We start from the raw sequence: 12,004 nt of genomic DNA on the forward strand, positions 1-12,004 counted from the left end.
AACAAGAATATGCAAGTGCTGTTAGAAAAGTGCATCATGGGCAGATACCGCAATTTTTACCATGGATCTTTGGGATAGTGTTAAAATTAAATCAGCAGGTGAGGAATATCTGTAGTAGTTCAAGTGAGGTCTAAGGAACGGTTCTTTAAAGCTAACGGCTGCCACCCTGTCAGCTTGCAGCAAGGCTCCATCTGCAGTTTGACTGCTCACCCCCACGTTTGGAAAGTGTTTATCCCTCTCCGGCTCCACCTCACACAGTTACTGCACCCTACTAAAAATATCTCCCGCGTTCTAATTCACACCCCAGTCCTTTACTCTTGTGAAAAAAGTGCTGTCCTTACTGCTGTCACCGTACAGGCTCAGGACCCCAGTGGGACCCCCTGCCGTCCGGGTCTCAGCACATACCTAAATGTGTGTTGGTGAGAAAGCTTGCATTCACTGGGGTATCCGCATTCCCCTCCACTCGACTGACGGGACCATCATTCCACATGAGGTCAAAACCCCCAACACGTTTCTCCTTCCCTGTCAGCCTGCAATATCCAAGGCAAGTGTTAAAGTACATGAGTAATGGCTACGCGTAGCTATTTGATTCACTGCCTGCACATTGGCTGGAAATCTGTGCATGGCAGAGACAAAGCCAAACAGCTGAATGCTGCAGTGGACAGATCTTTACTATTAATATCCTGGTTTAGCACAGTTGCAAAGTCAATCATAAAATGATGCAAGGCAAGCTTCTTAGGACAGAGTGCTAGATAAGCGAGACAAGTGTGTGAGGCATGATACCGAGAGAAAACCAAAGGGGAGAAGTGTCTGAGTGGCAGCTGGGAAGCAAGGATTTCAGTTCCAGCCCCAGGACTGGCTGCAACTCTGAATCCCAATCTCCTCCTGCTTTAGTTCTGTGCTCTCTAAAATGGAGGCATCAATTAATCTACCTTGTGCTGGCACTGGTGATTCAATCGCTAACTGTTTGCACAGCTTTAAGGATTGCGATCTACTGTCCGCCCAAACCACGGGACTGGTTCACAGAGTTCAGACACTTTGGTAAGACACTTGGAGACAGTAAGTGAGTTTTCACCCACCTGACCTCCATGTCCACAATGTGCAGCGTGTCCTTGAGAAGCCGACACTTGAGCTCGTAGTCCTCCTGACTGCTGGCAGTGAGGGATGGAGATGCATTAACCTCGAGAAGCCAGCTGTGTAGAAGAGAAGAGCAGAGAATTAGAGGGAGCAGGCAGGGCTAAAGAGTAAGTCCACCTAACAGGAAAAGCCTGTCTGTAAAAACATCACTGCACCGGTGCTGGGCGAGAAGAGTCAAGTGGAGTGACAGGAATCCAACCCTGCGCCGCGCCAGAGGACATGCTGAGCCTATTACAAAGCTGCTTTTCCTGTACTCCGCTGCAATAAAGAAAGTGCCTGCAGCAACCAGAAAGGTATTGGAGTTAAAACCAACTCTAGATGGAACGGATGTTTGGGCTAATTCACAGGACACATTTTAACCCCTTCCATAGTGTGAGCCTGTGGCTGTTCTTTAGCCGCACTTTCCTAACAACATTTGCAGTCTAACTCGGCATATCTCCTGAAGCACACGATACGTTACTCTAGTTTGCCACTGTCATCTCAGCCCTACAATTACATCTGTGACTTTTGTTCCCATTTACCATTGCTAGGTTATTTCTTGATCAACTGAAGTTACTCAAGCTCTACCTGTGCAAGTTGTCACTGCTGCAGCAGTAGTTTGGTTGAAGGCTATGAATGTAGCAGAGTTGATTGTACAAATTAGGATTACCCAAGACTACGGTTCAGCCACAATTCACTTATTAACTCGCTTAAAATAAAGCTGTCCCCAGGGGCACTGAAGAGACAGCAGACTGATGCCAACTGGCCGCTGAGAATTGTGACTAAAATGCCAGCTACCACAGGTAGTTAGAGGGAAGGAAACGAAGGCACGAAAAAGAAGACACATCTTAAATTGTATTTTAAAATGCATTTCCTTGCCCATGGTATTCATAGCACTTTGTATGATTTAGAGATGGAAAAAAAATCCAATTTGCTTGTTGCTTCTCCGTTTCGTTTTTTTCCCATTCTTCTCAGCTTGAGAAATGGGGGAAAAAAACCCTAAAACAATTGACTTTCATGTTGCTATCCTTACAGCCTTTGGGTTGCAAGCTGCTGAAGCATGCGTGTGCACATAAGCAAATGTCAATTAAGGTATATTGCCAGCAGTCCTTGCAAAACTTTGTGTTTAAAAAAAAAAAAAAAAATCTGAACCGAGTCAAACTGAGGTTTAAATTTCCCTTCAAAACCTCCTTGGTGACTGAACAGTTTGCTTCCCCCAGACATCAACAGAAACTGCTCATCCAGGTCTAAAATAAAATGTAGGGTTGCCTCTAAGGCCATACATCACACAGTTATTTTTCAGGCAATGGCAAGTGCACTAAATATCTAGTCCCCAGGGCCTAATAGTGGTGGCTGGATGAATCTCAGGGCTCGCAGGATGCTGCTGTAATGCACAGTGTCTGGAATCATAAAGCAGCAGGAAGGCTGGCAGTAACCCTCCTGACACTGCCCATCACTAAGATGCTTAGGCAGCCTCCGCTTCCCCAGGGAAAGCAGTCTTCCCTGCCCTGAATGCTCGCTAGCTCCCTTACGGCTTGAGGTTCTGGTCGATCAGGATGTCATATCCATACAGCTCAAAGCAGTGCTTGTCGCTGATGATGGTTTTCTGAACGCTCTGAAGGCTCTTGATGAAAATGTTGTCCATATCCGCAAAGAGAACCTCCACCGCTTCTGCCCCGTGCTTCGCAGTCAGGTACCGTCTGACCCGCTGAATCATCCACTTGCAGCCCTGAGACACACCGAGACAGCAGCGAGTTGTTTGCGTGCATTTCCCATCCTCCTGGAAATGATCGTTCTACATTCCCTACAGCCAACGGATGATCCCTGATGAAAGCCAGGCACCTGGAAATAGGTGCCTCTCAGTGTAGCTACACAACACCATGCAGTGCTGTGCAGAAATACCTGAGCCAGTGTGGGGACTGGAGGTGTTTGCACGGTGCCTTCGCCAGGCTATTTAGCCCTGCTGAGAAGTAGGGTACCTTATCTCAGAGAATCACCTGCTAATAACCAGTGCCTAAGAGAGTTCACTTATCACTACACAACACAGCCACCCTGGTCCCTGAAATCACCTGCGTGGCCTGGCTATTTGCCCATGCACAAGCCAGCAGACCACACATACACTCACCTTCTCCGGATCGTAGTCAGGCGCAGTCTTTTGCACTGCTACATTTGTGAGATGAACATCTGGCAAGAGCTGGAGGTAAGGGTTGTGCAGACAAGCAATGCTCTATGCAACTAGAAACTGAACTTGGTGCCTATCCTGATGCCATCACTGCCTTCCCTCCCGCCATCATGAAACTTCAGCTACCCTGCCTGCCACCCTGCAGGGACATGTCTGGTGGAAAAATGAAGACGAGAAATAAGGCAAGAAAAAGGAAATTAGGAAAAGTGAGCCAGGAAAACCAAACACCTGGGAAAGGAATATATGAAAGCTCAGTATCTGACTGGTCAGGATACAGTGATCATCTATGCTGTTCAGAGTAAACCGGGTGTTGGAGAAGCGAGCAAAGCCATCTCGATACAACCAGACCTTCAGTGGGATATACTGAGAAAGGGGAGACAGAACCCGAGTATTACCAGCAAGAAAACTCCACTCCAGCACAGCACTTAAAGGCTGGGTTTTTGCACTTACAGACATCACTAGAACATAAACTCTCAAGTCAAACTTCCGACCTGCAAAACAAAGAGAGATGCATCACATAGTGCGGTATGTATTATTGATGCTGACCATTACCAACACCTAAATTAGAGCCTGCCTAAGCACAACCGTGCACTGAAATAACTAAATGGAACTTAATTCACACCTTACACTAATCTGCAGAAATCTGTGATGTGGCTTAAGTGTCCGATTGATCCAAGTGGGATGCTCTTACTCTGAAATAAGTGTCTATGCACTGACTTCTGTCAAAATAATAAATGGCTTGGATTAAAACCTATTTCGTTAGTTTGGTCATGACTGCATACAGACAGCCTCACAGAGAGCAACCTGGCAACGTATGAGAGAGAAAGAATGGGCTTCTTTTTAATATGTAGGGCTAGAGGTAGTTCTGATTATTATTCACTAGATCATTACTGCTCTCAAAATCTCTCCCTGGCAGGACCAGGAAGCGACCACACAGCAGCACTGACCCAGTGCAGTATTCTCAGCTAATGTTTCAAGTCCATAAGGAGCTAATGTCAGGCAAAAGCAGACTATATAAGATGTGCCCCTTCATTAGACAGTTATCTGCGGATTTCCCTTGCTATCTGACAGGACATGAGAGCTCACAGTGTCTTTCTGTATGTCAGACAGGCACAGGCCTAGTTAGAGAGCCATCTTACCTCCTATTAAATAGGGGTTTTCAATATAGCGCTGAGCTACATAATTTTCTACTTGGGTTTCATCCTTCTGGTCATCTGCACGGACCCCATCCTGTAAAATAAAGCCTCTGTTCTTTCTCCTCATTCAAGCATGGCCATCGAGAAGAAAACAGACAGTGCCCACTGGGTTCTCTGGCACGCCATCTCAGTTTGAGACTTCAAGCCAGGGATGAAACAGCCCAGTGTGCAGTTGGCTGGACAGCAAGACAATCCGTCGTGTTCCTGGGGGCCGGGGACGAGTCTCGTATATGAAAGCAAGTGACTCGCATACAATTACAGTGAGAACTAAGCTCTGCGTGGACTTTCCCCACGGAAATAGTGAGGTGCCAAGAAAAGAGAGACGGGGACAGACAGCATCTCACCTTTCTCCAGTCAATGATATCCTTGAGCTTTCGGAACAGAAAAATCCCTCTCCCTTGGGACCTGCCAACCTGCAGGGTGGGGGAGGAAGAAAGCATTACTGGCTTTAAAGTCTTCCCACTCACCTCTACATGGGCACATATCATCATTACAATAAATCGTTGCTTCTAGGGCACCCTGGCATATACCAAAGATCCACACTTCTGCCCATTTCACAGCTACAGCGGCAGTCCAACGGGCAGCACGCTATCTGCTCAGCACGCTAGCCTGGTGACTCAGACCCCACACACGGCAGTTAGCATTTCCTGCAGGGGCAGATGCTGTTCTTCAGAAGGTGACTACAGAAGAGCTCGCTGCACAATCAGATTAATCATTCACTTATTTATAAAGCACCCGCTTTGCATCTTGGGTGCTAAACAAAGAACCACAAACCAGAGACGCAGCAGGGGGCATTGGGAAAGCATGATTTGTATTAGCATGCTGCCAGGAATCTCTCATCAAGGATTTGTTAGAGGGGTTGCCTAGGGGTTGAGATAAAAAGCCCGGTTCTGCCGGCTTGTGGACATTTAACATTGTTATCCTTACAGATTTCAATTCCAGTGTTGGTCAAATTCCTACTTAAGTAATTACATTTTGCTTCCGTAAGTTCCCCCAAAGGTGCCCAGGGAATCTTTTTTGCTTCTTGTCCTAACCTGCCGTGTTATCTTGACCTGATACTGAACGGTACCGAGTTCTCATAAGCGCCACTGAGCTCCGGGATCTTAGACGGTGGATTTGTATAGGACAGCTTGGAGAGGGACGAGCCCGACTCAGGCAGGGGCTGGACTAGACGACTTCCCGAGGTCCCTCCCGCACCTGCTTCTCTTTGATTTTAAGGCTCTCAGGACCAAGCCCTTAAACAAATGCTGCATTCAAGCCCATTGTATTTCGGAGGCAGGTAAACCAATCCGCAGATATCCTCTACACTCCACAAAGGCACGTGGGAGCCTTCATTTGATCTTCCACCCCCTTGGCTAAAAGCTGTCAGAATACAAGTACAATATTAAATTATGAGAAGTTGGCCCAAAGCCCACACAATTCCAGCACTGAAGAATATGTCAGTGCTTCTCCCTACTCTGTTTCAAAGGCTGAAGATGATATTTTATTTAGAGAGATAAAAACAAATACTTGATGGCATGTTGTGATATCAAGGTTTTATGGGCATGAATTTGTGATGGTGACATTACTCCTGAGTGGTGACGGCATGAGTGAGTTATGCAGGTCATCCCAAAGGACAGCCACTAAAACCTTTATAGCACCACACACCTTCCTGGCTTTTGTTTATTCCACGTTTTAGACAAAAGTTGCCTTAGATTTTTAAAATACATTTAAAAGTTTTTATTGCGCCTATTTTTTACATCCTCTTGCTTGTAAAGCCAGGTTGCCTTAGTTACTACCTACAGGCCTTGGAGTGACAGTAAAGTTAATACTAATAAATTTTTTAAACCTCTAAAAATGAAGGTATTTTCTATAAATCCTGGGCATCCTGATTTTAAGATCCAATACTTCCTGACCTTAGGAAGATGGGCCAAGGATAAAAACAACCTGCCTTCTAGCACTGAACACCCTGGAATTCTAATTATCCGTTTTGATGATCAAAAAGCATTTCTGGCTTTACAGGTAACGAGATACATAACTTCTAAACTGTCATCGGTTTGAGGTAGTAGATCATCTCTCCAAGCTGAAGTTCACATTCTCCCTTTAAGTACATTGGTGGGGGGCGGAAATCGCTGTTGTAACAGAATCGCTTTCCCTTCGTTTCTTTAAATGGCAGATGTTTGCAAAGAGCTCCAGTTTTACAAGCAGTAGGTATGGCCCTAGTGGAGGTGGCAGAGTGGGCTGACGGTAGCTAGGTTGTCCCGTGGTACCAAATAAATGATGCAACCTATACTTTTTAATTCCAATTAGATTTGCAAGCTGTGAATCTTTCACAGGAGCATTTAACCAAACCAGATGAGCAGGTCCAGAGAGATGCTCAAGAGCCAGGACAAAGAGCGGGGAAGCAGAGCGAGCGGGATGAAGGCTCTGCACTGCGGTCAGATGGTGGCTGTGACAGACCAGCCCGTGGGGGACTTCTGCCTCCTGAGCTCCACCCATCTGCTCACCTACAACCGGGGCAAAGGCCACCTGAAACAGCAGGGCGCCTGCTCCCGTCACTCAGGATACATATTTTCACTTGCAAGCTTTAGGGCAGCCACAAGTGACTTCATTTCACTTGTTGGTATAATTTTTGTAATCACAATCTTTTAATATAGTCTCATTTATTGTATCGTAGTTATTTCCAATGTTAATTGAGGTTGTGGGCACAAAATTCAGCTTAATATAAGGTTTCTTGTTCCCAATTAACACAAATTACCATTTGTAGACTTGGATAATCACTAGCTGTTATCCTCATGGCTGTAATTCACACGTTAGTTTGCATAATTACTTCCCGTTCACTACTCGTAAACCCACCCTTACGGATAGGCCTGACCTGCAGAGGGAGGCAAACTGTCTGGTCCTGGACCTCCCCGCCAGACCTATTGTGCAAACCAAAGTGACTGTCCTGTTGTGAGGCTCACAGATGGGTGTAGATTTAATTACACACCATGGGGCTATATTCATGATGTTAAATGTCTTGAATCATCTGGCAGCAGCAAGGCATTTCTAGGTTCCACTCCAGACGGCGGCAATATCTAAAGGAAGCGCATATTTTCTAGGCCCCAAGGTATGCATCCAAGTGGAATTTACTACCTTTCAATGCAACTCCATTTATCTAAGGAACAAATATCAGGAGACAAATGAGATTTCAGAGGATCAGAGCAGCCAAAAAGGCTGCACTCCAGGCACAGCGTGGCCCTTTAAAGCTCGTTAGCACGTCTCATCCAGTATAACCCTAAGGCCGCACTAGCAGGTTGGTAAATTCAGATGTCCAGTTTAACAGAGTTGTACTGCGTGCCCATGTGGGGTTTAAATGCATGACTTCAAAGGAGTTGTAACGAGGAAGAATATGATCCTCATCTCTGAGGGCCCCAAGATGTTACAGGTTATGTGGATTTGCTGAAGTATCTCAGCAGAACAGCTTTATCCAGTACAGGGCCTCCCCATCAAAACCTGCACATTTATATCTTCACAGCTGGGTAAACTGCAAACGCATGGGATTATTTTTCAATTGCTGAAATAAACTGTTACGATAGAAGGACCATTTCAGCCAGGGGAGATGACCAGAAGATTGGTTGGGAGCCGTTCTCCTACAGATCGCTATACCTGTCACTCCCCCGTCACTCCCCACTTCCCGTCTCCAGACATTCAAGCCAGTAATTTGTCTCCTCTTGGCTTCCCCTGGGGCTGGGACAGCACTCTGCTTACCGGTTTCATAATCCAGGTGATGCCGGGATACTTGCGAAACTCCTCCACAAACAGGTGGTATTCCGACGGCATTTCAAAGGTCTTAGGGAAAAAGTCACATTTTGTTGCCTCCAGCTTCCCCGCTTCCCTCTCTAACTGCTTCCGAAACCTCTTCAGGTTCTTCACGATGTAGTTCTTCCGAGTCAGCTGAGATGGAAGAAACACACGCTAACACCAATTAAAGCACCATTCTTCTCACATGAATTGCTAGAGATAAGACGTTTCTGGTGACACTTGAAAATGGCTCTCTGCAGAAGATAACTAAGGGAACAGCTGGAGAGTCTTTCCCTCTTTGTAGAGGCGAATGTATGAATTAATTTTCTTTTTATTCTCTGAAAAAACCTGGAAAAGATAAAAGGAGCCCATCTTAGGGCCCACAGTTATTCCTGGCCTGGTGTCTTTTAGCCCAGGTGCTATGCTGATCTCCAAGAGCCCAAGTGCTAGCGTCTGCCTACGCAGAACGCCTGGCTGCAATGCAGTTGTCCTTAGATACATGTAAAACGCACGTCCCCGTAGTGCAGAGGGCTCTTTAGCGGATGCTTTACCTGTGTTGGGTATAACTGGGGTTATAACTTGGTTTCCTAAAACAGTCATAGATTCATAGATTGCAAGGGGCTGGAAGGGACCTCGCAGGTCATCGGGTCCAGCCTCCCGCTCTAGGTCAGAAGACAACCAGGGTTAGAGGACCCCAGCGAGGTGACTGTCCCGTCTCCTCTTGCCTGTCGTCCATGTAGCATATGCAGGAGGATCCTGGACTTCTGAGAGAGACTTGCTCAGCCTTCATGAGATTTATCTGTCTTGGAATAGGATAAACCTCATGCAGCAGTCCTGAACAAGGCAACCTTTTTGGTTTCCCAAGATAGGACAAGCATCAATCGAGTCTGAAGAGGCATTTGCCTAGCAGCCAAGAAGGAATTCACTGTGTGGGCGGAGAACAGTGCAAGGTATTTTCCCCTGCAAACTTTGCACGGAAACTCACTGACTATCTGTCACCGTCCCCGCAAGCCATTCTGGTTTCATCCCACCCTACATAGTTTCTTACCTCATAGTGGTTGCGGAAGTGGCAGATACGAACGTGTTCATCCATGTAGGTATGGTCAAAATTCTCCCGAAGCCAGCTAACATCACACCAGTAAAAATCCCACTCCCCCTCGCTGGAGAGAGACAGATACAGCCAGGCAGGAAAGTACCGAGTTCAGCATCCCTGCCCTCAGTTACCGTCAGAACGGCCTCCCCCTCCCCTTCCGTCTGTACACATTCAAGGAAAACCTCGATGCACATAGGGTTGGACATGCTGGTTTGGCTTTTTTAAAAAATGTAGGCTCTCTACTTGAAGGGTTGCCCTTAAAGGCCCGTTTGGGTCTAGACGCATCCATGTCCAGGCACACCTGAGGAAGGAAGCGCCCTGACACTTGCTTTCCAGAAGCTCAGCTGACTTAGCTAAACACACCAAACTGGGCCGGGAATTGCACAGGGCTGGTTTTTCTTCGAAACAGATCCTCAAGGACCTATCCTTGAAACCAGAGACCTTGCTTAGGTCTCTCTGTTTTTCACAAGGATGCTCACACATTATTACACACCAAACTCTGCCCTCAGCTACTTCACTGAAGCCAATTCCCTCCAATTCAGCGTGTCACATCCTTCTCCCCGAGTCAGGGCACGTTACCGAGGAGCACAAACAAGATCCTACTTAAAGTGTCACCGATTAGCGGCAAGTGAATTAATGTCAGCTAAAGCTGAGAAATTAGTTAGCTGTCTCTAGTCTTTTAAACCCAGATAATCAGCAGAAGAAGAAAAGCCTCGAGACAGGAGGAATGGCTGCAATAATAAACCAGCGAAGGAATGAGGCAGATTAGCCGAGTGACAGTCTGCACTGTTATTTTCCAGCCACGTCTAACAATAGGGGTCAAAAACATCTTCTCTTCCTCGAAGCACTGTGGAGATCACTTGTTCTGCAAACAGGGTCAGCCAGCTTCAACAACGCAATCAATCAGCCTCTACTTGATAAAAGGGCTCTGAACGCAGCCGACCTAGTCCACAGGAGCGGGGCAACACAGTCCAGCACCAATGGTTGAGGACTTGTGTTAACGCCCCACTGCAAACGGGGCAGGTGCACTTGAATACAGCCAGAAAACCAGAAAGGCTATCCCAGTCGATACGTTCATCCTTTTACAGTCTATCTAAATGGATGAAGGCATCGACATTGGAAAACGCCTCAGAGAGAAGAGGTTTGTGGAAGACCGTGGTCCCCAACGTCTTGTTTGGATGTGGTACCTAGAGAGAGAGAGAGACCCCAGCCACAAAGGGAAGGAGTCTGGAGCTTACTCTTTCACTTCAACCCATCCAGGTCTCTGGCGAAGAACGTCTAAGATGGTGTTTGTGAGCGCGCATTTGAATCGGATGCAAGCTCTCGGCTCTCTGTAAAACAGACACATCGCACACTCAACCCAAGCTGCCCTGCCATGAATGCACGCCTTGCCCTTGGGGTCACACAAAGTCTTGGCTGGAGGGAGGAAAGGACTTGGCAAGGTTGACCACCCTCTCCCTCCCCCTCTAACCATGACTCTACATTTGCTGTGTTGTCTGCTGGCTACATCTTCTACCTACGTGGCAGCTGCTTGCATTTGCCTAGAAATACGGTCGCAAGTCAGCAACGTATTTACAGTTTCATAGATTTCATAGACATTCGGGCTGGAAGGGACCCGGAAGATCGTTGGGTCCAGCCCCCTGCCAAGGGGCAGGAAGTCAGCTGGGGTCATAGGATCCCAGCAAGATAAGCATCCAAATGTTCACTCCATAGAGTCTCTCGACATCTTTCCTAAGTATGTCACCTAGACTGAGCTTTGTCCTACAGAGAGTTGGAAAGAGGCAGATGATTTTCTGCACAGAAAAAATGCATCTTTTTAAAGCTCTTCAGAGAGAACCATGGGTAAAATTGGTGCTTGTTGCAAGCATATGTGGAGACAGGCCACGACTAGTTTCCACCCTCCACAGACCAGGCTGCCATGAGAATCGAGGCACTTGGACAGACCGGGGGCTGCCCTGGGGGGGACCCCAGGAGAGACCTGAGGCACCGCGGATAGGATCCAGCCCCCTGGAGAGACCCAGGCCCACCCGGGGGAGACTTGAGGCCCCCTGGAGAAGCCTAAAGGCCCTGTGGAGACACTTGATGCACCCCAGATAGACTCGAGGCACCCCGAGATAGACGTGAGGCATCTTGGGGAGACCCGAGACCCCCTGGATAGATTTGAGGCACCCTGGAAAGACCCAAAACACCTCTGGGGAGACCTAAGGCCCCCCTGGATAAACTAGACGCACCCCATATAGACTCGAGGCCCCTCTGGACAGACCCAAGGCACCCCTGGATAGACTTGAGGCACCCATGGATAGACCCAAAACACCCCCAGAAGAACCAAGACACCCCTGAAGAGACTGAAGGCACCCCAGAAAGACTTAAGGCACCCCTGGATAGACCTGAGGCACCCCGGAGAGCCCCAAAGACACCCCTGGAGAGCCCCAAGGCACCCTTGGATCGACCTGAGGCACCCCAAAAGACCCAAGGCACCCCTGGATAGACCTGAGGCACCCCGGAGAAACCCAAAGACACCCCTGGAGAGCCCCAGGACACCCCAGAAAGACCCCCGCCCCCCCGGAAAGCATGGTGTCCCCGCAGCCCCCGGGCACTCACCGCTCCTTCAGGCGCGGGGGGCCGCGGTGGCCGGCGCTGACCTGCGGGACAAGG

At 47.9% G+C, this 12,004-nt stretch overlaps 1 protein-coding gene across 1 annotated transcript in view; it reads right to left on the reverse strand.

Annotated features, from left to right (window-relative positions):
• The window catches only part of TTLL9 (tubulin tyrosine ligase like 9), a 26,459-nt gene that overhangs the window by 789 nt on the left and 13,666 nt on the right, over positions 1-12,004 (reverse strand). Inside the window, exons 3-14 of the mRNA XM_006030533.1 lie at positions 11,951-11,991; positions 10,588-10,680; positions 9,305-9,416; positions 8,224-8,409; positions 4,839-4,907; positions 4,438-4,528; positions 3,749-3,789; positions 3,574-3,661; positions 3,242-3,300; positions 2,649-2,845; positions 1,080-1,193; positions 406-530 (exon numbers count right to left, since the gene is read on the reverse strand). Coding sequence (XP_006030595.1) covers positions 406-530; positions 1,080-1,193; positions 2,649-2,845; positions 3,242-3,300; positions 3,574-3,661; positions 3,749-3,789; positions 4,438-4,528; positions 4,839-4,907; positions 8,224-8,409; positions 9,305-9,416; positions 10,588-10,680; positions 11,951-11,991 — 1,216 coding nt within the window. The remainder of the gene's footprint in view (positions 1-405; positions 531-1,079; positions 1,194-2,648; positions 2,846-3,241; positions 3,301-3,573; positions 3,662-3,748; positions 3,790-4,437; positions 4,529-4,838; positions 4,908-8,223; positions 8,410-9,304; positions 9,417-10,587; positions 10,681-11,950; positions 11,992-12,004) is intronic.

The sequence above is a fragment of the Alligator sinensis genome, unplaced genomic scaffold (assembly GCF_000455745.1).
Source record: "Alligator sinensis unplaced genomic scaffold, ASM45574v1 scaffold1032_1, whole genome shotgun sequence".
Lineage (NCBI taxonomy): Eukaryota > Metazoa > Chordata > Crocodylia > Alligatoridae > Alligator > Alligator sinensis.